The sequence below is a fragment of the Sus scrofa genome, chromosome 7, assembly GCF_054392235.1.
Source record: "Sus scrofa isolate SSC_HxYL_T2T_F1_AM1 chromosome 7, Sscrofa_HxYL_maternal_Yorkshire_Landrace_v2.0, whole genome shotgun sequence".
Classification (NCBI taxonomy): Eukaryota; Metazoa; Chordata; class Mammalia; order Artiodactyla; family Suidae; genus Sus; species Sus scrofa.
In genome coordinates, this window is record NC_139389.1 from 705972 (window position 1) to 733766 (window position 27795).

Here is a 27795-nt window from a genome sequence, read left to right on the forward strand (position 1 = left end):
GTCTTCAAAAGAACTGCAAAGATATGCTAGGCCAGTAAGAGTAAGGTCATTTTTTTTTCCTGTTTCCTTTTTTATTTTAGAAAACAAAACGTGCTAAGGGAAAACTGAACACAAGAATAAAAACGTCTGTGTAATAAGAATTTTTTAAATAAAGCTACACCAGGGGAGTTAGTGTCTTTGGACGTATTTGTCAGTAAAAGGAAACAGAATGAAACAGTACTTGGAAAAAAATTAAATTGCAAAGATGATCCTAGATTTTTAATTTGTTTGGTTTTTGTTCTGTTTTGTTTTTCAAGGCCACACCCTCAACATATGGAAGTTCCCACGGCTGGGATTAAATCCAAGCCATAGCTGAGACGTGAGCCACAGCTGTGGCAACACCGGATCCTTAACCCACTGGGCCGGGGGTCGAACCCACGCCTCCACAGCAACCAGAGCTGCTGCAGTCAGATTCATAACCCACCACACCACAGCAGGAACCCCCAGACCTCTTTTTTTTTTTTTTTTTTTTTAACAGTGGAGAACAGACAGCAGCTTGGGGTGGGATCTCGGTTCCCAGGCCTCAGCCTCGAAAGCACCAAATCCTAACCACTGGACCAACAGGGAGCTCCCGGCCCCAGACCCTTTAAGGTACTTGCCCTAGAAGGCCCACCAGCAGCACAAAGCAAAACCCTCTACATGTGTTTGTATTAGTGGATGAAGATAAAAGAAGGATTAAAAACACTGCATAGAAGAAAAGAGGAGCATGCTCGAATGACACCCCGGAGGGTCCTAGAGCTGCACGGAAAGTCAGCCTGTGGCCGAGCGAGTAACGGACGCAGAAGCCGCCTCATTTCTAAGTGAGAAGTACACAGTGGAGACCCACGGAGATTTAGAAAACCCAGCTTTGTGGAGACAGGACACAAGGAAGGGCAAAATGCCCCCGGATGAGAAAGTTCCGATCCAGGTGGTTTCAGGAAGAACGTGGGGCCTGCAGTGGAGACGCTGTTTCCACGCCCACGTCCCCCAGCAGCCCGAGGCGCTGCTTCGGGCTTCAAGTGCGGGACTCGAGTTTTCTTGCCTGTGAAGAGGGTGGCTCGCAGGGCGACGTCAAGGCCACGCGTGGAGACACGGTCCAGCGGCGCCTGGACACCTGTCAGCGCGTTGGCCCCGGGGCGGCGCTTTCGTGGCAGGTGCCAGGCTTCTTGGTCGATGGTCGCTCAGCTCTCACCGTGGGTGGCCGTTTGCTCCCGAGAGGTGGGGTGCGTGGGGCCCCCGACCGCCTTCATGGCTGCCCCCCGTGCCTTCCCCCTAAACCTTTAATGTTCCAAGGTGTGTCCGGCTGAGAGACAAAACCACACGTCCACCTGCTCCTCCAGCTACACCCACCACGGCCTGGCGCGTGCTGCAGTCCAGGCTCCCAGCCCATTTGACGCCGCCGGCTGGGAGCGTCCCCCCGGGGCCGGAGCCTGCAGCTCTTTCCCCGAGGGCCCTCCCTGCTAAGACTGTCCTGTGCGCCTGGGCACGCGACAGCCCTCCCAAGAAACGTGGAGGCCAGAAAAGATGCCCTGCGTGGAGGAGCTGACAAGGCCAAGTGGCAGGCGCCCTGCTTCAGCCAAAGCTCCTGCCTGTCTTGGGGGCCACGTCGGACTTGGGGGATTCCTGTGGCCCCCAGAATGGCTCTGCTCTCCCCCCATGGAGACCGAGGCTGGGTGACGTCCCTCCCCCACCTAGACTCTCGGGCTGGTCACCCCTGCCCAGCGCCATAACCCTGACCTGGCCCGGGTACCCGGAGGGACCAAGGCGATGGATGGGGGCCTTCAAGGGGGAGGGCCCTTTGACAGCGACACAGGGCAGATTTACAGCTGGGCCTCTCCTTACGGTGGCGGCCCCACGTCCGGCCCCAAGGCATGTGCTCAAGTCTTAAGCTCAGCACCGCAGGAGGAGCGCTCAGGACAGAGACACACATGGAGGGCCGGCCACTGAGGACACAGGGGGCAGGCGGCGTCCAGCAGCCCAGGACGAGGCCTTAGGAGGCACCAGCCTGCCCACGCCTGGACCTCGGACGTTCCGCCCCAGATCACGAGCGATGAAAGTCTGTTGTTTGAGCCTGTGGTACTTCGTCATGACGGCTGCGGGTATTCACACACTTACCAGGTAATTGTCCTCCTGGGCCTCGTCTGGCATAGGGACACCGTCCAGAGCCACTGCCGGCTGCTCTCTGCCCCACAGAGGCCACATGTCCTCATCTTGGCTCTGTCAGCCTGGCCCTGTGAACCTGGACTTGAGCAAAAACGGGCGAGTCCGCCAGGCCCTGACGGTCCGCTCTGCCCCGTCAGAGTCCGTAGAGCACCTGGCAGATTTTCAGGCGGATTCGTCCGTGAAAGCCTGGAACCCGAGAGGCCTCCGGGCCCTGACCACCCCACAGCTGGAGGGGCCTGCCCCTCCCCTGGGGGGTCCTGGGGACAGAGGGCGGGCGGGGAGGCCCGGGGCAGCTGCCCACGCCCGGTCCGGAAGGCCAGGTGACGCTGCTCCAGGGCGGGGCCCACAGGCCATCACCTCTGCCAGGCCCGGCAGAGTGGACAGAAAGGACGAGTCCATCCCTGAAGGCAGTGCCATCCAGCCCAGCTGAGCTCAGCGCTGGCCTTGGGAGGCCTTCTCACTCTGTGGGCCCCTGTGGTCACACCTGACCCACCCGACGGGCCTGGTTTCAGAAGCAGCAAGAAACTGAAGAAAAATGGGGATGAAAGTGACCAGCAGGTGTGTAGCCGCAGAAGATGAAAACAGAGCTGAGGGCTTCGCGTGCAATGGAATATTCTTCAGCCTCCCAAAGGAAGGACATTCTTCCGCGGGTCCCACATGAGCTGACCTTGAGCACATGCTGTTGGGTGGCATAAAGCGGTCGCAGAAAGAGGGATATGCCGGGTGGTTCCCCTCCCGTGAGGCGCGCGGCGGGGTCAGCACGGAGATGGGGGGCGCTGGGCAGGAGGGAGCGCGTGGCTACGGGGGCAGAGTTTCGGTTTGGGAAGACGAGAAGGTTCTGGAGAGGACGGTGCTGAGGGCACAGCCCATGGCCTCAACACGACTGCACTGCACACTGGCAAAGGGCTGAGATGACGAATTGCATGTTATGCATGTTTCTCCATAATTTCAAAACCAGCACGAGCTGTCATGAAACAGGAGAGGTCATAGGTGCCCTTCGGCGGTTCCCTGGCCGCGGACACTGCACCCGCCGGCACTGAGGAGGATCGGGGCCCAGAGGCCAGGCTGTGGCTCTGGCGCTGGGCAGCAGCAGGACGGCGGGGGGGGGGGGGCATGGTGGGGGCCGTGGGGGGGCCGTGGGCACCTCCCGAGCGCCCCTGGCTGCAGCGCTGTCTCCGGCTGCAGAAGCTTCGCCTCTTGGCAGAGGTTTTCACGCCTGGCATCTCTCAGGATCCTTGTTCTACAGAATGTTTTCTTAGAGTATCTCTGCCCAGAAACGCGGCACAAACAAGCTGGCGGTGAGTCACAGGCCCAGGGCGGCGCGGGCCCGTGTGGGTCTTTATGTAATTTGCTCCTTAGTCATTGTCTGGCCCGTGAGGTAAACACGCAGCACAGTATCTCTGGAAGAAAGGTCTCTGTGCAAACTGCCTCCCGAGGACACTGGCAGCAAGGGTTCCACGGCCAGTGTCACCAGATCACACCTCTGGATAAAGTGGACCTGTGCTGAAGGCATGTGGGGGAAACAGGAACAGGACCCCCGGGTCTGCGCCGGCACTGAGGCTCTGAAATGAGGGGGAAGTGGCGTCTGCGAACCTGGGGCCGGTCCCACCTGTGCCCAGGGACCAGCAGCGCCTGCGGCGGGACTGGCCTGAGCTTCCGCCTGCTGCCCAGACGCCCGGCCCTCCTGCTCCCAGGGAGGCGAGGTCCCCACTCAGCCCCGGTCAGGGTCAGGGATGCAGCCTGTCCCCACACGGCACATGGACAGATGTCCAGGCCCAGCCGGACACACTGCTGCCAAGTTCCTCTTCTCGTAAATGAGATGCAGAGTCTGGCCTCGCGAAGGGAGCGGGAGGTGGCGGGAGAGGGCCCAGGATGGCTGGGGAGGGACGGCATCACCACCAACACGAAGCACACGCAGGCACGCACACAGGCCCCTGCACACGCACACACGCACGTCACAGACACAGGCACACACGCTCGCACTCACCCACGCACTGGCATGGTCACACACTCACAGGGACACACACACACACAGAGGCACAGCCCCTCACTCTCAGCCAGGCCGGGTGGGCATTGACGGGGCCCAGGCCCCACCCCCTCTGGGGCCCGACAGACCGCGAGTGACCTGATCGTGTCGCCGCCCTGAGCCTTCAGGCCCAGACCTGCCTCCCAGCCCCGCGCAGCCCGGGCACCTCCCATCCACCCAGCTGGCACTTTGACAGGAAGCAGTGTGCCCCCCCTCCACCCTGCTAAGCTTCTTCATTCCTGAATCCAGAAACCTGAAAAGATCCAATCAAGCACCCATGGAATTCCAGAGCAGTGGAACGTAAATCATTTCTCCCGTATTTGTCTGGAGGGAAAGACACAAAATCGTATAAAGTCGTAAAGGGTATCAGGCATCTTAGACATCAACCTGCTTTGCCTGTTACCGAACCACGGCTTCACCCTGAAGAGTCCCATGAAGCGGACGTGACGGGGGGTGAGCCCAGGGCTCTGCCTTGGCCTGGGGGGTGGAGTGGGGCCTTTCCCCTTGAGGGGGGGGCACAGTCTGGGCCTGCGTGAGCAGAGGTGGCTGGGGTGACCTTGACCTGGAGAGGTCTGCCCGGCCCCCTGAAGCCCTCCTACCTCCTGGAGGAAAGGGATCCGCACTCTTTCTGTCCAGTTCCGTTCTCCAAACAGACTTGGGGTCATGCTGTTGAATTAAGCTCAGCGTCTGAGCAGCTTGCCTCCTCTTCCTGCTGAGTGTGTGCGTGTGCGTGCATGTGCGCGTGGGGCGGCCTTGACGGTCGTCGTGAAGGAAGCCCTGGGACACATGTCGAGGGGACGGGGGCAGGGGTGGGGGGTGGCGGGAAGCTACTCAGATGCAGATGGAGGGCCTGGCTGACAGGACAGGGGTAGCTGCGAGGACCTGGACATGGCTGGACAGGACACAACTCGAGTGCGTCCTGGTCAGAACCTGGTGGCCCCTCCACCAGCCCTGAGATCCTGGTGGGTCCCCTGGCTGTGTCCAGCCCCGTTTCCTCTGTAAAACGGGGAGAGGACACCACCACCTCCCGGCCGCGCGGCATGCGACGCCTCAGACTCTGCGGAAAGCAAGCCGTGCGTGTAAACGCCGGAGAGAAGGAGCCTCCCCCAGGCGGGGCCTCGGGTGTCAGGATAAACCCTGACGACGCTCGGCCTCCCTTTCCTGCACCTTCTGTTCCGCATGGGTGGAAAATCTGCACCTGGCTCAGAAGTGTTCCTGCAAACTAATTGCCCCGACAGCCAGCTAATTGGGGGCGAGGATCCAGTGCACTTGCAGTTCGGCAACTGCCGTTGTAATTCCTTTTGCCGGAGAACAGAGATTATTTTCAGACAGTACTGGGAGCTCTCCCGCCGGTCCCGGGCTTTGTTCTGCCCGGGGACCTCAAACACCACCCTCAGTTTACGACAGTGAGATGGCCAAGCAGCGGCCCTCGGCGGCGATGGGGGGAGGGCCAACCACCAAAACCACGCAGGCAGCACCACCACGCCTGCATTTAAGACCAGGGACAGCCCCCAGCATCCGCCAGACTGAGTCCAGACTCTTTAGCAAGACCCAAGTTAGCAAGGCCTCTCTCTCCTCGGGGGCCCCATCTAGCCTCGCCACCTTCCTGATGCGCCCGGCCTCAGGCCCCACACCTGCCCTGTGCCCCTGCACCTGGGCTCAGCGCCATCTCCTCACTGACCAGGCCCACCGTCAGCGCCAGAGAAGCCTCCCGTGGGGCCCAAGAGAGGGGGTCACTGCGACACGGCCCCCCACGTGATCCCGTCCCTGAGCCACCCTGCGGGGCCCCCATTACAAGGCGTGGTCCTCCCACGTCCTGGTTTCTGGCCCCGCCCCAGGCACCCAGGTGCCCATGGGGGGAACACTCAGGACTCCTCCTGAGAGGTTCCCGCGTGGTCTCAGGCCTCGTGGCAGGAAGGGCGGGGTCTGAGGAGGGTCCAGGGAAGGGACAGGAGGAGCCCCCAGGTGGGCAGAGTGCGGGCGGGCCCCACACCCCAGGAGGCTTCCTGTACCAACTGGAGAAGCTCTGCCTTGAACAGCAAAGTATCTGCCAGCAAACAATGAGGTCTCCGTCCAAGAGGCACTTCCACATTTTCCCACAAAATCTGTTTGCCGTCGTGGTTTGCTCTCCTGACTCAAAGCACCGGCCCCGGGCCCAGCTGCCCACACGTGTGAGCGCTGCCACGTCACCCCCGAGCTGCTCCCCGTCTCCTGTCCTCTGTCCCGCTGGCCCTGCCTCTGCGCAGGTGCAGCCCCTCGTCCCTCGCGGGGTCCCCCCCACCACCTCCGGCCTCCCGGCCCCTCCCAGCTCCCTGGACTTAGTCCTGAGCCTCCCCTCGCTCTCCCTCCAGGAGATGCCACTCCCGACCTTTGTCTAAATCTGCTGTCCCCTAGTGTCGGCATGGACACATGGGCAATTCAATGGACATCTGAAGGGACCTTAAGTGAAAACAGACCCTATCGGTCACACTGGCTGCATTTCAAGCACCCGGGAGCCACCTATGGCTTGTGGGTAGCATACTGGTCAGCACAATTCTAGAACGTTCCATGAGTAGACGTGCCTGCGGGAGAGACGGGGAAGCAGCTCTGGGTTGTTCCCCACGCGGAAAAGCACCTGCCTTCCTGGCATCCCAGCAGGTGTACAAACTCTCCTGAATGTCCCTTTTCTGGGACAAAGCAGACTCCGATTGAGGCAGCCCATCGTGCAGGGGCCTCAGGACTCTGGGGTCCCAGACCTTCCCTGGGATAAAGTGGGGTCCAGGCCCCTCCCAGACTTGGATCCTGGAGGGGGCGGGGGCGCGCTGACAGGCGGCAGAGCCCTGAGGCGTCCACATCCTTGGAGCTGAGACCCGCAGCTTTAGCCGGAGATGCCCCTTCCTCTGCAAAGGCCAGCACTCCCCGGGGACCTCAGCGCGCCTCCCAACAGCGACCCATCTGCAGTCAGGTTCTTGGACAGGAAACGGTGCTGCTGAGTGTGATTCAACTGCTCTCGGAAACCCTGCGCTGCTGTTTCCATGGCAACTCTCTCCCGAAAGTGGCCGGTGCTCCAGGTGAGGCAGGTGGTCCCACCCTGTCCTGACCCCGCCTCTCTCTGAGCATCCCATCCGGCTGGGTCGCCGTTGCAGCCGAGCCCATTGTGCACCCGACGTGCTGTCTGCACACGTGATTGATGCCATCACAGAAATACCTGCGAGTGTTTGTCACTCTGTACTCACGTCTGAAAAGCCAGTGAAAAACAATTTGTTTTCTCTCAGTTTATGGAAACTGTTTTAAAAATAACCGAACTGTGTAAGCATCCGAAAAACTGCCCAATGTGGCAGCGCTGGGCCGACCAGCAATGTGTTGAGGAGTCATGGAATTTCAGAGCTTGAAGGGACCTTGACAACCACGAGCAACAGCCTCATGTCCAGACAAGGGGGACTCACGCGGGGGCTGACGCAAGCCGGTGGGTCCCAGGGCCCCTCCTTCCTGCCACCCACGGCTCAGCACGGCCCAGGCGGGCAGGGACACTGGCAGAGGCCAGGCCCTCTGAGCGCCTCCCATGTTGGCTCGTGGGAGCCTGCCCCTCCTCCAGGGTCACTGCCACCTCCACTTCCAGGTCAGCGCCCTCCGTCGCTGCAGGAGCAGGGCTGAGAGCTGACCCGCACCTGCCTCCTCTGACCTGCGTCGGAACCACATGACGGCGCCCAAGCCTCGGTCCTGCTCATGCCCCCCCACCCCCGCCTGGCCTCTTGTTGAGTAAGCACCCAAGCTAGGTACCCAGGACACACACACACACACATTCACACGTACGGACACACACGCACTCTCACACACAAGCTTCCGGGGCTCCAGCTCTCCCTGCCTGCGTTTTGGGGACATTTACAACCCTCTCCATCCCGCATTTCGCTCCCCGATGGGAAATGACCAGGACAGGAAGCAGCGCTGCCTGCAGTCCGATGTCTCCTGCTCTGACTTCTCAGCACCCGTGGGTGACTCTGTTCTGCCTCATTGGATGCGAATCAAACCCCATCCAACCTCCTGCCTGCCAGAGGTCAGGAGCCCTTTCCCAGCCATACACACGTCTCACTTCTCAGGCTGGTTTGCTTTCTCCTTCCCGCTGACGATTCTCGAAGCGCAGACCCTTTAGAGCAGAAGGGAGGCCCTGGGTGGACAGGGACCAGCGGCCCTGCAAGTCCTTGGCTTTGACTCAAGAGGGAGGAGCCCTTGGCCTCCCTGACTTTGTCTTTTTTTTTTCAGGGCCGCATCCACAGCATGTGGAGGTTCCCAAGCTAGTGGTCAAATCAGAGCTGCAGCCGCTGGCCTACACCACAGCCAACAGCAACGCAGGATCTGAGCCGCATCTGCGACCTACACCCCAGCTCATGGCAACGCCAGATCCTTAACCCACTGAGCGAGGTCAGGGATCAGACCGGCAACCTCATGGTTCCTAGTTGGATTTGTTTCCGCTGTGCCATGATGGGAGCCCCTGCTCTGTCTTTTTAATTCAGGTGCTCTTCCCTCAGCCACCACTTCGTAGGAACTGGGAGTTGGTCCTTTCGCAAGGGGCCCTTAGCATTAGCTGTCTGCTGTGTCTACACTGCCCCAGGGTCTCTGACGACACCAAAGGCACACCGTCAGTCCTGCCCCGGGGTTGCCAGAAGATAGTCTCGCACGTTTACGAAAAGCACACGATGCTAAAAGCAAAACATGGACTTCTGCCGGGCATCAAACCGGAAATCAGGAAGTGTAAATCTGCTTAAATGTAAAAGAAAATGCAACGGTAGCAACAGTCTACTAAGGACCTCCAAAGAGGATTTCACTCACTGCCAGGCCAGTCAGGCTGCGAGGAACGGACGCCTTCGTGACAAGGACGCCGTCCAGGCTTGCTGCGAGTCAGCCAGAAGGACTCACGATGAACCATCAAGTTTATTTTCTTCATTAATTAATTCACTTATTTTGGCTTTTTAGGGCCACGCCTGCGGCATATGGAAGTTCCCAGGAAAGGGGTCAAATCTGGGCTGCAGCTGCCGGCCTACACCACAGCCACAGCAACGCCCGACTCTTAACCCACTGAGCGAGGCCAGGGCTCAAACCCTCATTCTCATGGATCTAGTCGGAGTTGTAACCCACTGAGCCACAACAGGAGCTCCCTAAAACTACAAAATTTAGGTCCAACGGTACCTCTTCTGAAACCAGAACCGAAGGCAGCCCAGCCACAGCAGAGAGGGTGCAACTCGGACACGAGACGCAGCAAGACGAGAGCAGAGCTGATCTCACCTCCTGGCCCAGGCTCGGCGAGCCAGCGCCTCCCTCCCGCTGCCCTGAGAGCGAAGGGAGACAGCTCGGGCTTGAGTCCAAGTCTCATCCTGTGCTTGGAAACACAGACACAGGCTCCACGAACACGCACCCTCAGTGGTTAAGCCGCACCCGCTGGAATCCTAACCAAGGGGAAGCCCAACCCGGACCTTGGGCAAAGGACTGCATCTCAGGCTGAGTCGCAAAGGGAAGACAGTGGCCAATACTAACGACAGCCGTGAGCATTTACTGAGCACCGACTGCATGCTACGTACTGTGCTAAACACGACACGGGCGACCTCATTTCATCCTCACGACAACTTTATGGGACTGTATTTGTACCCCCTTTACAGACCCGAAGGCGGATCCAGGACCCATGGTGGCCACGTGCAGCCAAAGAAGTGGCAAAAGTCAGAGCCCTTGAGTCTAGGAGGCAGGGCGCCGGGGAGGCGCGGCCTGGGACCAAGACAGGACCAGCCGGCCCCGGAGCCTTCCCATGGCGCGGATGGGGCGGCACTCAGTCACCACCAAGCCCTTCCTTCAGACGGTCAGATGCCGCCTAAATAATAAACAGCCTCGCGCAAGAGGAAACGTGCCGGGAATTTAGGAAAGAGGATGGAAGTGCAGAGGGCTGATTGTGTGAAATCGGAGGCCACACAGATTCATCAGGTCACCGCGTGACAGTGAGCTGCCCGGAAGAGCGGCCTCGTGAAGTCCTCGCCCGGCACCAGCTTCTCTGCATTTTGGCCTTGGGGTTCTCCGGGTCCACACCCCTTTCCAGGCTTTGGACAGGAACTGACCTCTGCAGCCATGAAACCCGAGACGGTGTGCACAATTTTCTCACGCGAGTGCGTCTGTGCGTCGTCAGGGTTCAGGATGCTCGTCAGCTCCCGGAAGGAGACCCGCCCGCAGGCTGGGCTGCTGGGGGCCGCGCTCATCGGGACCCCGGCCGGAGGTCAGCGGAAGGCCCACACCGACTCCAAGTCCAGTCGCCTGGGGACACGGCCCCAGGGAGGACCCTCAGCTGCTGGCGGTGTGGACATGAGGCCCTGGCCGGCTGTGGGCTGGGGAAGACGTACTTCCCTCCCCAGAGACGCAAACTGGGAAGAGGCAGCGCAGGAGGTCCCCAGGCGAGCCGGGAAATTGAAATGCGAAGAAAGAGGCAGAAAATGCTGTTACCCTGCCCACCTCCACCTGCACCCCCTCTGCCCCAGCCCCTCCCGTTCTCCAGCCCCTCCCTCCCCTCTGGCCCCACTGGTCCCAGGCCACAGGGCCTGCCCTCCTGCGTGCACATGCGAATCCAGAATCCACTGTGCAGGCACTGGTGCCACCCACAGCCAGAGGGCCGTCCCAGGGGCCATGAAATCCAGCTCCTGAGTCAGAGGCAACCTTTCCTTTTTTTGGAAAAAGAATAGAATGGAACAGAATGAAGACCAAAAAAGAGTGAGGTCACCTGAGTGTCCGGGGGGAGGTTAAGCTTTGCTTCTGAAAAGTTCTGTTTCAGTCTCTGTGTATGCATGTGTGCATGTGCACTGTGTGTGCACGTGTGTGCGCACATGTGTGTGCTGTGCATGCGTGCATGTCCACGGGCACCATCACCATTTAAAACTGCGTGTCTCAGTCAGAAAACTGAAGTTTGCACACAATGGCAGCAGCTTTCTGAAGAGCCATGAAGTCACGGGGAAAAACCAAAAGCCGTGGGGACAGAGGCCCCCATGCCAGTCCTGGCCGAGCTGTGTGTCCCCAGCCAGGTCCCAGATCTCCCGGAGCCCCTTCCTACTCTGCCCACGCCCGGGAGCGCCCAGTTCACGGAGGGCAGTTGAGGCAGGAAGGGGAGAGATGGCAAGAGGGTGGCTGGGGGTCCCGGGCGCCTCCTCCCTGCTCCCTCTGTGTCCCGCTGGGTGACAACAGCCAGGGGACCCCTCGGGAACCCTGCTGCCGCAAGGAGGTTTCCAGTTAGTTTTGTTAAGTGTCCTTGGCCCAGGCGCCTGCACGCGAGAGCGGCTGAAGGTCTAAGGCTGAGCAGCGCCTCACCCGCCCACGGAACCACGCCACCACCGGGGCAGAGGCCACGCGACGGGCCTGCCTTTCACTGGAGCCAAGGCTGGCGTTCCCGCCGCTGCATGGAAGGGGCCCACAGAACCCTGGTTCTCAGGTCTTGCTGCATGAGTCATAGACAAAAGAACGAAGAAGCACTCCCGCATGATAAACAAAGAGAAAAGGAAAGGAAGAATGCTACGGTGACCTGTTCGTGGACCGCAGCGCCAAGCCAGTTTACACAGGCCGAATCAACATGCAGATCTCTGTTTATGGAGTAAGCTGGTGAAGGACAAAAAAACCCCAAAAAAACCATACCTTTTCTTTTTTCTGATTACAAGATAACAGACACGCCCAAATCAAATCATACAATTAGTTCCCAAGAGGAAAGGACTGCCACCATTTTCAAGTGCATCTTTCCAAACCTATTTCTTCAGCTGCACTAACAGGTGGCTAGACAGACACCGAGACACCGTACAGATGTCCCTTTGCAAAGCCCACTTTGTCCATCAGGCGTCGGAGGGCTTCACCCGTGACGGCGAACGAAGGCCCAGGACACTGCTGTAAGTGGTTGTAGGTTCCCTCATCCCGTGAAGCATAATTTATCCCTCAGTCTCACTGAGGGGCGTTTAAGCTGTTTCTGAATTTTGTGGCTGAGATATAGTTGATATATCACATTGTGTAAATCTAAGGCATAGGATACCTGCCCCCTACGTTCACAGCAGCACTGTTCACAGCAGCCAAGCCACGGAAGCAACCTACATGACCATCAGCAAAGCAGTGAATGAAGACATGGGCTGTATATACACTGGAATATTACTCAGCCACAAAAAATGATGAAGTAACGCCATGTGCAGCAACATGGATGGACCTAGAGACGATCACGCTAAGTGAAGTCAGTCAGACAGTGAAAGATAAACACCGTATGATGTCACTTATATGTGGAACCTAAAAAAAGATACAAATGAACTTATTGCAGAACAGAAACTGACTCACAGACTTTGAAACCCAAACTTACGGGAACCAAAGGGGAGAAGCAGTGGGGAGAGATGGACTGAGATTGGGATGGGCACAAGAACACTGAGGTTTGTGAAATAACTGATCAACGCGGACCTGCTCTCTGGCGCAGAGACCGCTACCCCAAGACCCTGGGACCATCTATGTGGGGCCAGAGTCTGAAAGAGAGCGGATGTGTGTGCGTGTGCAACGGAATCACTTCGTCGTGCAGCAGAGATGATCACAACCTTGTAAACCAACCAGACTTCAGCAGAACCTTAAATATAAATAAATTACCCGCAGCATAAGAACACGCAGATTCGATCCATTTCTAGCTGTTTCTCAACTGCTGCCTGTGTGAACAACGGCAGGGTAAGTATTCATACCCAGTCACCTTGCGCACCTGTCCCACGTCTCCTGGGTTAGCTTCTAGAAGAACTGAGCCAAAACCTGTCTGAGTTTCCAGCATCCATGCAAACCGCCCATCACCCCGCAGAGATGGGGCCCATCGCCCAGCAACCCGGACCCCCGGCCTCTCCCCAGCAGCGACGGCCAGCCATTCTTCCACCTCTTCCCCAGTCTGCTGCGTGGCAAGAATATTTCACTCTCATTTCATCTCACGGCTCTCAGGTCATTCATACGGCTTATCAATGCACCTGCATGGCCAGCAGTGACAACAGCTGGAGCCTTGAACGCAAACCACACACCAGGCTCTGCGAGGAGCTCCTTACAGAGTCACGAGCTCAGTCTGCACCGTCACCCTGCAGGGTGTCACCGTATTAGACTTGTGTCACCGGGAAGGACAAAGACTTCACATGGCAAACTTGCCGAAGGTCCTGGAGATAATAAGCAGCAAACCAGAACTCAGCCCGACAGAGCCGCCCCAGTAGCTGTGCCCTGGGGGCTGGTCTTCCCTTTACTTCCATGTGCGAGGGGCCTGATTCTGTGTTTCTTCTCTGGGTGTCTTGACAGGGGAGTGTTAAGTGTGCACGTCCTTCGCCAATCAGAGTGTATGCCTTTTTCTTAGTGGTCAGCAGCAACTCCTGCATATTGAGAATAACAAACACTTTGTCGTTTTTTGCCATCGCCTTTTTCTCTGTGTGAGGTTTACACCCAATTTACAACTTTCGCTCCTGCTTATACTCAGTGCAGGGACTTGAGTGAGGGCTACAGAGAGCCTGATACAGGACAAGCACAAGCACCTTGCCTGAGCTGGTGTTAGATTTTGCTGGAACCTGACCCAGGACGCCCCCGGGGGGCCCAAGAAAGGGAGCGGCTGGAAGGAAAGACGCAGACGGAGTCAGGAAGTGTCTCCCCTTTGGGGGGTCTCTTAGTTTCCCGCTTGCAGGACTTTTTCTGCCACTTCTGCACACACACACACCCCAGGAGTGGATTTCACCACTTGGCTTGGTTCCTACAAAGCTAAACCTCTTCTCATCCCCAAACTTAAATGTCCTGTATTGAAGCAGAGACGAAGCTTTGGCGATGGACCATTTTCCAGAAAGCAGGCAGGTGCCAAGGAGGGGATGTGGGGTCAGGGCCCCGACGTGGAGTCCGGCAGCAGTCCCAGCCCTTCAGCCTGTCCCTGGGGCCACTCCCACAGCTCAGGTCACCTGCGAAACTTGGTGACACAGCAGCACTCAGGGCCACATGAGAGGAGGTAAAAGCAATCACGGCTCCTAAGGAGGAAGTGCAGCCAGAACCAGCGCTGCCCAGATGAAGGGTTAGAACAAGGCCACAGGAAAGGCTGGCATGTGAACCACACACCTGCGTTCAAGGGCACAGCAGTCAGGACCACTCGCCCCCAAGAGAAGCCACCAGCATAGCCGGCTTGAGCCATTCTGCACCCCGCCCCCCCACCGAGGGCTCTGGGGCCTTCATACCGGGAATACGGACTTTTCAAGCTGGAAAGACTCAGATAATCCAGTCCAATCCCTGTTTCACAGTTGACAGAACTAACGTCCACGACAGTCAGTGGTGGCACCGTCGATGGCAGGAAGATGGCTAGACGCCAGGTAGCAGGGCGTGTGAACACGTCTGTGTGTGCATGTGCATGTGCGTGCATGTGTGTGTACGTGTCCATACACATGCCTACCCACACACAGAGACCCAGACACATGCACACGCACGCACATACACATGCATACGCACACAGAGACACACAGACACATGTGCACACACCTGCACATTCTCGTATACATATATGCTGCACACGCATGTACACACATACACACATGTACACACACACTGCACGTGTATGCACATAGACACAGAGACATGTGAGTACACATGCATATGGGCACATGGGCACTCACACACCTACATACATGGTGTGTACACACAGCTACATGCACACACATGTTCCTGCACACACATCTACACGTGCACACACAGCCACACCCTCCTTCACCCGAGGCCTGTCCGCACCAGGAGGGGCACCACTCGGGGAACACGCGGGCCCAGAAGCTTGAGGAGGGGGACCCAGTTCACTTTCAGCTTTGTGTTTGCATCTGACGATCAGCTGACATCAGGCCAACAGCAGCACTGAGCTGGGAAGTGACTGCTGTAAAAATGCTCAGAAGCGGCCCGTCCTGGTGCCCAGGGCACAGACCTAGCTGCCGCCCGGGGCACAGACTTGGCTGCCTCCCAGGGTTGCGTGGGGCAGGAGACCTTGGCGTGCAGAGCGGGGCTCAGTGGCCAGCCTGGGCCGAGACCCCGCTCCGCTCCTGAGTCCCGGCAGCTCACCGCCCTGCCCTGGACAGTCACGTGCCAGCCGGAAAGGCCCTGGGCTTGTCACTGCCCATCCTTCTCTGAAAATCCAGCTCTGCAGCTTCCTCCACAGGGGAGGGCGGTCGCCCCCGGGACCCAGCGCTGGGGACTGTCCTCTGTCCCCAAACCCCCTCGAAGTTCCCCTAACCCAGAGGCCCTTCCAGCCACCTGGTCCCCACAACGCCATCTCCACATGGTGCTGAGTTCTGTCCGAGTCCCCTCATGTCCCCTGGTCTGCTCGTCCCAAGTAGACCCCGGCACCTAGGGGCGAGGACCCCACCGCAGCTGAGACGACCGGAGCCGGGTGCCTCGGGCTGCCGTCCAGCTGGGCTAACCCGTACGGCCCTGGGGTCGCGGGGGTTCTGTGAGGACACTGTTCCCCAGAGCCTCCATTCAGCAGGTAGGGGAGCATCGGGAGCCTGGCTTCTCCCCTCTTCGTACCTGCTCAACCCCAGCCTCCTGAGGGCCCAGGGCGTGGGGCCAAACTGCACCGAAGGAGAGAAAGGCAGACAGGGCCCCGCGTGGCCCGGCCTCAGCAACACTCAGACGCAGACAGAGCAGGACGCACCGGCCCAGCGGCTGCAGCAGCTCAGGCCCCAGCCCTCGGCACCGGCACTGCAAGCAGCAGGTGCCCCTCGTCACCCAGCCCCCGCCTGGTCACGCCTGGATGACAACGGCCTGGTTTTCCCGGCAACGTTACACCATCCTTCCCTGTGACTAAGGATGCTCGCCGAGGCCAGGTTACCACGGAGCACTCGTGGCCGACCAGCTGGATGCGCTGGGATTTGTACAAGTCCCTCCACACGGTCCCGGGAGGCTTAATCGCCCTAAACTGCTGAAAGAAGGAGAACCCTGCAAAGGACGCGCCACTTGCCTGAGCCGACGTCGGGAGGGCAGGCCACGCGGCCCCTCCAGGCAGTGCTCGTTCTCACGGCGCCCTCGCCGCGAGCCCCACTGGGCAAACCGGAATACCCACTGGATATCTGGTAATACTGTGCCAACTCTGGCATCTTTGTGGTTTGATAATGATGCTGTGGTGCTCTTTTTGTTTTTTAAAATGAAGTCCGTATCTTTTAAAGATATCAGAGTAATTAGAAGGAAAATATGATGGCTTGGGTTTGCTTGATAAACATCTAGCGGCGGGTGGGAAGTGGGGGTGGGGAAACGCAGATGAAACGAGAGGGTAATAAACGGATAAATATCGACCAGGATGACGGTTACATGGGACCTCATTATAGATTCGCCTTACTTTTGAAGATGCTTGAAATTTCCTGTGATAGAAAGCCGACGGACGACAGACAGACAGGGGATGGTCTCACGGGTCAATCGCAGGTTTCATGCGTGATTTGCGAACGTGCTTTTTTACCCGCTTTGCTTGATTTTCTAGACGAAGAGCCTCTGACTTGCCGTTCTGGACGCAGGCATCAGCCACACACCAGGTCTGAGGGGCCCACAAAGCTCCGGTTCGCTCAGGCCCTTTTCGCTTCCAAGTTTTCACCTGGAAACTTCGCTTGGTGGATCAGTGCCCAGGGAGCTGCCCGTCAGGACCGGCGAAGGCAGTCTAGCCCCGCAGACCCACCTCCGCAAGAAGGCAGGGAATCAGAACAGCCAAGAGCATCTCATCAAGGCCCAAATCCAGAGCTTGGTCGTTACAATTCTGACAACGGTTCTTGTTTTAGAGTGAAAATCAAAGGCGGGGTCCCAGGATGCACCTGATGGAGCAGAGGCAGAAACCCAAGGTCATCCCTCTGCACGAGTCCAGAGGGACCATGCCTTCCCTAGGGCTGATGAGCAAGGTCACCCTGCCCCCATATAAGCCCAGCCTGTGGTCGGGGAGCTGGTGCTGCTGGCGACATGGGGATGGACAGAACCTTCCCTGTCTGGGGGCAGAGCTGAGCAGGAGCCCTTCCCAAACCCTACCTGCCACCTGCTCTGTCACCGGATCCGTATGACAGAGGAACAAAGGAGCAGTGCCAGGGGTGTGGAAGTCAGAGGCACCCCCAGTTCTCCTCCTGGAAGGACAGCCTCCTTCCCCTGACAAACATCAAGGACCATCCGACCTTGAACTTATTATAGGAAGTGACCATCTCAAAGGTTAAAAGAGAACTGGACAATTCACTGTGAGCGGAAGCTCCACAGTTCTTGCTTTCAAAACCAAGCGAAAGAACTTCGGTGAAGGAAGCTGGACTAGAATTGGACCAGGCGGGTCCATGGACGCGGTCAGCTGAGGACAGCCTCCAGGGCCCTCGCATCCCAGCTCTCATCTTACTGTGATCAAGCACGCTTTCCCTGAGAAGATTCCACGCGCGGTGCAGGGTTTTGTCTGTGGATTTCAGGTCAGGCGCTTTCTCACCAGCCTCCGGCCCTGCCCGCTGCAGGTCGCAGCCCTCCCCTCGGCCCTTCCCCACTCCAGGACCTGCCACCCAGAAGGGTGCCCCTCAGATCAGTGGAGGGGCTGGGTTTTCTGTGGTCCTGACCGGTGGATTCTCCAAGGAAACTTCAAGCACAGCGCCGGGGTTTGCAGGGCAGACCCTGCCCGGGGTCTGGGTTCCCTGATGAAACCATGTCCCCAGCTAGAGGGCCAAAAAGAACTGGGGAACAAAGGAGGCTGAGTGCAAACCAGCAAGGCCAGTTGTGTTACACAAGGAGCACAAAGGCCGGGCTGGACCTGCACCCACACCCGCCCCCATCTCTGCAGGTCCTTCACCAGGGCTCCGCGTCCTCAGGACTAGGCCAGACTGAGGAGGTGGGGCTGGAACATGGGGCAAAGTGCCCCCTTCCCTCCCATCTTTTTGCCACGACAACGGGGTGTACAGGGAGCTGGGCTTGAACTCTGAAGAGGCCCTCAGGCTCCCCTGACCTTGTTCCCGTCTGTCCCTAGTGCCTGGGGCCTCTTCCACTGTGGCAGCATCATCACGTAGCTCCCTCCAGAGGCCCAGGGCCTTCACCTGCACACCCAGCGCCAACAGTACGGCTCTTGGCAGAGGCTGCCTGACAAGAAGCTCACGGCTGACTCCAGGCTGCTGGAACGTGCAAGAAAGGCGGTTCCCTGGTTCCCTTGGTGCCAGGAGGCTGTGTGCCCTCCCAACACACCGGGCGGGCCACCCTTGTTTCCAAGGGCAGTCGGTGCCCACTCTGCCAAGTTGCCTTAGGAGTTTTAGGAATCGCAGGGCAGTGCTGGGGGCGGAGCAGCGACGCACCATGAAACCACGCACATTCTGAATCTGCAGACAGTTTTCAGTGCAGTTAGTCCTTGGTGTCTGGCCACAGATGCATTACCTTCCTTGCCTAAAACCACTTCGGGGAGCCCATGAGATCACAGACACGTGAGCTCATCCTTTGCCAGTTTATCCACTTATGTCCACAGACGTTCAACAGCGAAAGAATAAATGAACCAAGGGGTCTTTCCTACCTGCAAGCACCTGCTCAGACTCCACCTGCGGGCACTTATTACTCGCCCATCGGTGTGGATCCCAGAAGGGTGACAATCACGGTGCAGAAATCTCCAACCATTTCTGAGGAGGTAATGGACCAAGAAAACCCCGCACGGAAGGGTGTGCGGCGCCTGAGCTCTGAGCCCGCGCCCACCTTGAGGTGGACGGGGAACCAGAGAAGGTACCTCCCTCCATCCACTTCTGGTTTCTTAGCTCCGAGAAGGGGAGGACTTCCGCTGCAAAGGAACAGGTAAAGGTAATAGGCCAGCATCAGCCAGAGACGGAAACTGAAGACATAGGCAGCTGTTCCTCAGTGAGCGGGGGGCATGGCAGACCCTCTCGAGGCCAGGATTCTGACACAGGGGTGACAGAACCCCTGGCCTCAGGGGCTTTCATTCTAGTCCTGGGGGGGTCTCTTTAACCTTCCTGGTGGCCCACTGCCCACCATTCTCAGTAGTACTTTCCAAAGTCCACCATCGGCTTCTCAACGCTCTCAATCACCCTGAAAACAGAAAAGGGGTTCCTGTCGTGACTCGGTGGCAACAAACCCAACTAGTATCCATGAGGACGCCCATCGGACTAACATACGCTGCCACAAGGCAACCCTAAAAAAAAAAATAAGGTTTTCCTGGCAAGAATTTTCTCACCTCCATGCCACTCCCTTCCCCGACACCTGTGGCCAGCAGCCCACCAGCCCTGAGGCAAGGGAGGCACAGGAGGGACGGGCTGGTCCTCTCCCCACTGAGGCGGTGGGGTGGGCAAGGGAGTGTGCTGCTGGGGGGGGCACTCGGCAGGTGGGGACAACACTCCTCCTCAAGGCCAGACTCGCACATCCAGGAGCCGAGTGGGGGGCCGAGCAGGGCTGGCAGGTCACTGGGTGGGCTCCTGCAGGTCACTGGTCCACCCCAAGACCCCCCAGGTCCCCAAAGGTGGAAACACAGGTGCTGCATATTCACCCCAAGAAAAACAAGCAAAACCCTCTGCCAAACACTCTGCACTGGGGTGGGTTCCGAAGGGCATCTTTTTACAGGCGGAGGAGGCAGGAACGCAGCCCAAGGTCACATAGTCGTTGAGAATGGCAGCAGAGCCCAGGCAGCCCTGTCCTCTTCTCTTCTCTCTCAACCAAGTCCCTATCGACAAAATCCCAGCTCGCTGGCGCTTACCAGACTCACCCCGGTGGTATGGCCTGAGAGCAGGTTGGGCGGCCTGGAGGGAGAGGGGAGCAGAGACATTCGGGAGGGGGCCTTGGGACCTGGAACTAGGAACTGCCCACCAGGTGGGTGTTGCTGCAAACCCGAGGGGCAGGTGCAGGGGCTGCTTGAGGCCAGGGTGTGGTGCTAGCTGGGTGGCTGGGCCTACCGGACTGCTCACCTGGGCCGCTTCTAAGATGGACTCGCTGTGGTGACACTGTGGCCCTGGGGTGTCCCAGCAGCCAACCTTAGACTCTGCAGGCACCCTGGCCCACACCTCAACCTGCCCGCCATCTCCCGCATAAAACAGGCCTTGGTCCTCCTGTCTGGTCACGTCCAGAGTTCAGACAAGGACAGCACTCATTCTGAATGCTTTCATCCCTGGCTCTTTACCGGGCCACTCCCCTCCGTGGGTCCCCAGGGCTACAAACTCCCAGGCCCAGAACTGAGCCCTCTCCCCAGGGCAGCCGCCTCCAGGAAAAAAAAGCCACTCTCCACCAGATCCCAACTCCCAGCGGCTCGCCATAAATGTCATCTAATCTGCAAATGAAATCGTCCCCCCAAACACAAAACAGCAGAGCCCTCCATGGCGCTGTCATTTTCCGCGCCCCAAACTGGATCCTTTACAACTACCTAAATAAAGATAAGAAACGGTTGTGTACGTTTTCTGCACAAATGGGGGAGAGCAATAAAGTCAACACGGAAGACGGGCTCCCACGGACTCGCAACAAAGGCCGGAAGAGGACGAAACCCTGGCTGCTTGGAAGGGCGGCGGGTTAGAAGTGCGCCCTCGGGGCGCGGGCGCCCCTCCCTGGAGCACCCAGCCCACTGGGGGCGTCAAGCCCCCAAGTCCTGCCGTGGAGAGAGGGCCCTCTTTCCCGGCTGTCCAACGGCGGTGCCACCGAAACCACGGCAAAGGTCCTGGAGAAGAACTGGGCAGAAACTGCTCTGGGGGCGAGTTGGCTCCCGCCCTCGCGCCCCGGAACCACCCTCCGTGGGGGGGAGCCGCGCGCGCAGAGGCCCACCGCTCGAGGGCGAGGGACCCGCCGCGCTTTGCGGAGCCCTCAGTCAAGTAAGGGAAGAGGCCAGGACAAAAGAAAGTGAAAGTCCGGTGCGGGTAAGAGTCAAGGTCATCCCAGGAGGGGAGCCCCTTTCAAATTCAGTATTTTATTCATTAAAGAAGGGAAGAAGACAAAGAGACCTCAAAATGAGTTCACAAGAAGGACACACCATGTGGCTCCGGTGGGCAGTCACCCCAGGTGTGCCCTGCGAGCGTCCGCGGTTCGGCACCGCAGAGGCCTTTGCGTTCGGAAGCAGCACCATCCTCACCAGCCGACGCACCGCCTGCAGCGGAGGAAGCCGCGAGCCCCAGGCGGTCCCTGCTGGCCGCGCCCGGCCCCTCCAGGTGTCCCTGCAGGTGGCCCCCTCGCCCAAATCGCTTCCGCGAGCCCCAGGGCGCAGGGGACCCTCCTGGGAGGCCGAACGCGCCCACCCGAGCCGAAGCGCACACGCACACGCGCGCGGACTCGCGCACACGCGCGCGCCGCAGCCGCGCGCACGCTTCCTATTGGCTGGAGGCGGAGGGCGGGGCCGGGCGGACCCAAAACAAACAACCTGCGCCCGGAGACGCTCGGCCCCGCCGCCGCGGGGCCTCCGCCTGGTGCGCACCAGCTCTGGGAGTCGCGGCCACCTGGGCCACCTCGGTCCCCACCCCTCCCTGTCGGCGCCCAGGCCCCGCCCCCGCGAGGCGCTGCAGGGTTATATTGGGCCGGGCCGAAGGTGGAGGCGAGAGGGAACCGCGGCCGGCCGGCGCGGAGATGCTGCTCGGGAGGCCGGGGGCGGGAAGGCGGCTGCGGGCGCCACAGCCGCAGAGACTCGGCTCCGCGGGCGCCCAAGGCTGAAGGCCGACCCTCCCCCGGTGGTGGCACGCACAGCAGCCTGCACCGTCTCGGTCCGCGAGGACGCCCGCCCGGGACCTAGGACTTTCAGAGAAGAAACCCCCGTCTCTGGAACCGGGAGCAGATGCGCACGCTTCCTCCTCCACCGCGCGCGCTCGGGCACCGGAGGCTGGAACCGCAGCCCTGACCGCCTCCCCCGAAGTCGCTGCTCCTCAAACTGAAGGCAGCACCCACCCCACTCCTCCCTCTCCGCCCCTCTCGGTTCGCCCAATAAGCACCATCCCTGCAAAGAAAAATTCCTGCGGAAGAGGACTCCTGTCCGGAAAGCGACTGGCTCTCGCAAGAGGAGGGCCTGCTCCGGGAAAGCAGGGCGAGGACCCCGGCCTCCGATCGACACCCGGCCCCCCCGCTACCCAGGCCCGCCCGGAGCAAAAGGCATGAAGTTGGAGGTGTTCGGCCCCCGCGCGGCCCTCGGGGACAAGCCGGGGAGTGACGTGGAAGGCGCGGGCGGCAGCGACGCGCCGTCTCCGCTGTCGGCCGCCGGCGACGACTCCCTGGGCTCGGACGGGGACTGCGCAGCCAACAGCCCGGCAGCGGCGGGCGGCGGCGCCGGGACGCTGGCGGGCGGCGGCGAGCGGAGCGCGGGCGGCGGGCCGGGCGCCCAAGAGGCCGGCGCGGCGGCGGCGGCGGCGGCTGCGGCCCCGGAGGCGGGCGCGGCGGGGCCGAGCGAGGGGGGCGCGGGCGGCGGCGAGGGCGCGCGCGGCAAGCCGTACACGCGGCGGCCCAAGCCCCCGTACTCGTACATCGCGCTCATCGCCATGGCCATCCGCGACTCGGCGGGCGGCCGCCTGACGCTGGCCGAGATCAACGAGTACCTCATGGGCAAGTTCCCGTTCTTCCGCGGCAGCTACACGGGCTGGCGCAACTCGGTGCGCCACAACCTCTCGCTCAACGACTGCTTCGTCAAGGTGCTGCGCGACCCTTCGCGGCCCTGGGGCAAAGACAACTACTGGATGCTCAACCCCAACAGCGAGTACACTTTCGCCGACGGGGTCTTTCGTCGCCGCCGCAAGCGCCTCGGCCACCGGACGGCGCTCCCCGGCCCCGGGCCCCGGCCCTCGGACGCCGCCGCGCCCCCATCGCCCTCGCCCGCCGCCTCCGCCCCGGGCCCGGCCTCGCCCCGCGCGCGCTCGCCCGCCCGCCCGGAGGGGCGCGCCAGCCCCGCGGGCAGGTTCTCCGGCCCCTTCGCCATCGACAGCATCCTCAGCAAGCCCTTCCGCAGCCGCCGCACCGGGGACGCGGGCCCCGGGCCGCGCCTGCCGTGGGGCGCGGCGCCCTGCCCGCCGCTGCCCGCCTTCCCCGCGCTCCTCCCCGGCGCGCCCGGCGGGGCCCTGCTGCCGCTCTGCGCTTACGGCGCGGCGGAGCCACCCAGGCTGGGCGCGCGCGGGGCCGAGGCACCGCCCCTCCTGCTAGCGCCCCTGGCCGCTCCAGCCCCGGCCAAGCCGCTCCGAGGCCCCGCCGGCGGCGCGCACCTGTACTGCCCCGTGCGGCTGCCCGACGCCCCGCACGCGGCCTCGGCCCGCGCGCCCGGCCAGCACCTGCCCTGCGCGCTGGAGACGCTCCTGGCCTGAGCGCGCCGGAGCCGACGGGGTGGGCACCTTCGGGGAGGCAGGATCGCAGGCTGGGGCTGTGTGCTTCCCACCCCGAGGACAGAGACTGCAAAAGACACATCGCCACCAAACGTGCCTTAAAGCTAAAGCGTTTTGACAGAAGTGTTCCAAGTTCGTTCCGAAGATCTCCCGTCGTCTTAGACCGTTCCAGAGGGCCAAAGCAGTTCTTACCGACTGTTTCAGTTTCTTGACCAAGACTGTCCCTGCTCCATCACGGAGACCTTTCCTCGCGTCTTGGGGCCGAGGCTCTGCCTTATTCCTGCTGTTTCCATTGCACCTTCCAGCGATTTGCTCCTTAAAAAAAACAAAACAGAGCACGTCAGGGAACCAGTCCATGGGATCAACGATTCGACTACTGTGGGGTTACCGGGGGCCCCTGCCTTGTGCGGGTGGCATTTACAGGTGCGGCGGAGTGGGGGTGGGGGTCAGAGAACCTTCAGCCTTTTCTCTGCTATTGACCAGCTTTTCACTGTGCCAGAAGATGAAAAGTATAAATATTGCTGGCGTTTGTAATTAAATTATTTATATATTTTTGAAACGCGAATTGAAAATGTTGCAGGCAACGGCTCCGGCTTTCTTCACGGTTGGGTTATCTCTTAACTGTGGTCCCCTCGGGCCGCACAGTCTCTTCCAAGGAAAAGCTCACAGTCTGTCTGTGGGTCACCACTGCCATGTGAAAGCGAGTGTGATTTTTATTTTTAATATTATTTTATTTGTGTCTGTGTACATATCCGTGTATAAACTTGATGAAACCCAGGCATAATGCTTATTTTTTAATAAAACACAATTGACCTTAGCACTTTGTGGTGATGAGTTGGAGGAGAGTTTTACCCCCCCCAAAAAAAAAACAGTTCAGATTTGACTCTTAAACTTCCTGTGCAGTTCAGAATCTTTTCCTGAATCCTTCCCAAAAGGCAGAGGCAGTGTGCTGGTCTTCTCACCTGATGAATGTGCTGCACAATTCTCCAGGGCAGGCCGTCTGCCGGTGGGATTTCCTAAACTGCAAACCGATGACCTCTTTAAATACAAACGAAGAGTCTGTGCCCCCTCTTCCCCAAGAACCCTCTAGAAGACTAAGTTCTGCCATCAGTAGTCTTAGAGTCAAGCAGACATGTTCAAGTAAATCAGTTCTGATTGTGCTCAGAGCCGGAAACAGCCTTGGTGTAAGTCTTGCTTATTAACACGCTGGAGATTTCTTCGGGCAGTTTTAAGAGCAATTTGAACGTTGGTGTTTTCTGTCCAAACAAAACTAACCACCTCTCTGGCAGGCAAAGGTTCACCTGGCTGAGAACCCAGCAGTCCTATCTTGTCACGCTCCCCTTTTCTGCAAGGATAGCATTTGCAGAGTGGGGCTGCCAGGCCTTTTTCAGGGGTGATGAAGAGAAGCGCCCCCTCCCATGGGGCCGAGGCCACCCCCCATGTTGAAAATGGGAGGTTTCCATCTGCGGAAGCACCAAAAACGGTGTGACCATCTGTTTCTCAATGAATTCAGACAGATTCACAATTCATGAATTGCAGGACCTAAGAGGTAAAGGAAGCGGGAAGTGCAGGCCCCACGGCAGGGGTGCCTCTGCATCTTCTCTGGGACCCACCCCGGGTACCACCGTGGGGCGCGAGAGTGGAGCTGATTTCAGGGTGCTGTCGCCTGGCAGGAGTGGGGGAAAAAAGCCCATCCCTAAGTCTAGTTCACAAGAAACAAGTCTTGACGGATGTGGGTGCTATCTCCTTAGTAGTCACGAGGAAGGAGGGTAATGACAGGGTTGAATTATGACAAAAGGTGCCCATTTAAGTGGAGATTTGCACCCACGAGGCCAATAATTAGACCAGAAAATAGAACTGAAGTGGGGGTGGGGTTCCAGGTTCGTTGCGGTGAAGTGGGCCGGGCCCAGCCGCCCAGTTCTTCTCGGTCCTGGAACAAGCCGGCCTCTGACTCCAGGGCGGGGGGACCTCTCCTCTACGGGGCCGGGCGCCGCCTACCTTGGCCTGGGTTTGGTAAAGCTGCAGCTTTCATTTCTCGGATGATGCGCCAGGACAGGTCAGTGGAGCCCGCGAGGGGCCATGGTTGACTTGTTGGCGGACACAGCCGCGTGGACCCAGTGATGTTTTTAAAACCACAGCTCGTCTCCCCTCCCCTCAAAAAGTCCTTCCTTCCTAATAAACACTCCGGAGTCGGGGCGCTGGGTCCCCTTGCCGCGTCCCCAGGGACCCCCAGGTTTTCTAGAGAATGGCCAGGGTCACAGGCCCTTTGGGACCCATCCGGGGCCGTGACCGCCACCAAGCTCCCGCTCCCACAACCCAGAGAGCTCTGCTCCCGCTGCCCCCCAACCCCCAGCCCTGGGAGCTTGGGCCTCGGCAGGGCAGGTTCCCTACGTGACCGAGAGGCACGACCGGCCAAGGCCCACCCTTCCCGCGTCTGCCCAGAAAATCCGGTTCCTCTTCCTCGGCCGCCCCATCGCTCTGGGGGGCAAAGGGCAGGCCTGCCCCGCCCCCAGCCCGCCCCGCCCCTCTTCTCCAGCCAGGGCCCTTCCCCCAGCCCCGCGCCCACCCCTCCCCTAACCTGCCTCACTCCTCTCCTCCCTCTGGGCTGAGGCCCACCTGTGCAAACACCAACCCGAGGCCCAGGCGGGGCGCAGGAGCCCGCGGGCGGGGTGTCTGGTTTGGGAAACGCCCTTGGGTACCTGTGGGCCAGGGCGCCTTGGGCCACTTTGCAAAGAGCCGCCCCTCCCCCGTGGGTGCTCTGCAGTCCCCTCTCCTGACCCCACAGCAGTGGACAGACATGCAGGACCCACTCTCGTCTGCAGGGCTGGGACCAGCCCCAGTGCGCCCGCCAGACCCCCGCCAGCAAGGATGTGTCTGCTGCCTTTGGGGGCTGAAAACCTGAGCAACCCTAACCCTTCGAAGGTAGAGGAGCAGAAGAGTTCCCCCCAATTCCCCCCACCCCCGGCAGCAACCTCAGGGCCCCATGGGGCCTCGGTTCCTGGGGAAAGCTGGCCGCGCGTGGGGGCCTGATCCCACCTGAGCTCTGAGGAAGGGACACTCCCACCCACCCACCCGCAGTGGAAGATGGGCTCCTGGGGCCCCCAGCGCCCCCCCCCCTTAGGAGAATCCCTGGGGCCATCGAGGTTCCACTGCGGCCACAGCAGCTCAGAGACCTGAGTTTTCTGCCCAGGGAATGTTCCTAAAACAGAGTCAAATTCACCGCCTGTCCTGGATGAACCCTAATCTCACAGATGAGAAAACGGGCGCCCACAGACGAGGTCAAACCCTCCTTCCTGACAGACCCAGGTGGAAACCAATCGTTCCAGTTCCAAATTCTTTCCATGGTAACAATTATCTGGACCGTTCAGACCAAAACATACTTTGGCCTCAAGTTCGTGGCGCTCTTCAGTTAGCTGAACTAAGCGTCTCCGTTCACTTTTATTAAACGGCAGGCAAGCTTCCCGAGCTGCAAAATGGTTTTTCATTCCTGGGAACTTGGATCCCGGCCCCATCCCCCACAGCTGTCCGCTGGACTCGCCCTAGACCAAGCCCCCCAGCATCCCTGCGGGCGGTGCCCATGGCAACCTACCCCCCTCTTTTGCAGGGGGGGGGCAGAAGGATCCCACCAGGCGGCACTCACCCCCCACACCTTGCCTGCTTCCCCAAACAACAAAAACAGCCTTCTCCCCACTGGGAAGGAAGAACAATAATTTGCCTTCCATTTTTAGCTTTGAAAAGGGCCAACAATGGAGTTCCCTTGTGGCATAGTGGGTTAAGGATCCGGTGTTGTCAAAACAGCGGCTCAGGGATGCTGCTGTGGCAGCACCAGTTCGAACCCTGGGCAGGGAACTTCCACAGGCTGTGGGCCAGAAAAGAAAAGAAAAGCAGGCCAACACAGTGCACCCACACGACTAACTTTCTTAGATACTAAGGGACTTTGGTGGCACCGAACACACAGCTATCAGTCCTCTGTTTTACTGTTTTTAATTCTTTAATTCTTTATAACGAGCTTTGCTTGGGTTCTAGAAATTAGACCCCAAAGAGCCCTTTGATAAATATTTCCTGCCTCTAAGGCACCCGATTTCTCTCTTAAGTCACAGCTTTATAGTCCTTTAATGAAACCATTAAGCTGTTGTTAGGCTTAATGACATAATTCATTAATTCTTAATGTTGTCAACAAATGACCCTAATAGGGTCTTCTAAGAAGACAGTGGTCAAAACTGTCACCCTGCACCCCCCCATTCGAGGGCCTCTTTCAAACCGGCAGAGGCTCTGCCACCTCCAAGTGCTGCTTCGCGGTCCTCCGGGCCCTGCCACTGGGCGTGAGGATGGCGGGTG

General features: G+C 59.5%; 1 protein-coding gene and 1 long non-coding RNA gene across 19 annotated transcripts in view; one reads left to right on the forward strand and one right to left on the reverse strand.

Moving 5' to 3' along the window:
- LOC102158724 (uncharacterized) overlaps nt 1-27795 on the reverse strand; it is a 135716-nt gene that overhangs the window by 63738 nt on the left and 44183 nt on the right. For 12 of the 18 annotated variants that reach the window (XR_014809416.1, XR_014809409.1, XR_014809407.1 and 9 more), the window contains one exon: nt 23650-23772. This is a non-coding gene — a long non-coding RNA (uncharacterized LOC102158724). Of the gene's footprint in view, nt 1-693; nt 3744-16535; nt 16999-18698; nt 18957-23649; nt 23773-27795 lie in introns of those variants that run through there. The other 6 variants (XR_014809417.1, XR_014809418.1, XR_014809408.1 and 3 more) reach the window with 3 other exon arrangements.
- FOXQ1 (forkhead box Q1) lies at nt 22130-23575 on the forward strand. The gene has a single exon (XM_021100106.2). It carries the CDS (start codon nt 22246-22248, stop codon nt 23437-23439), a length of 1194 nt encoding a protein of 397 aa, XP_020955765.1. The 5' UTR covers nt 22130-22245; the 3' UTR covers nt 23440-23575.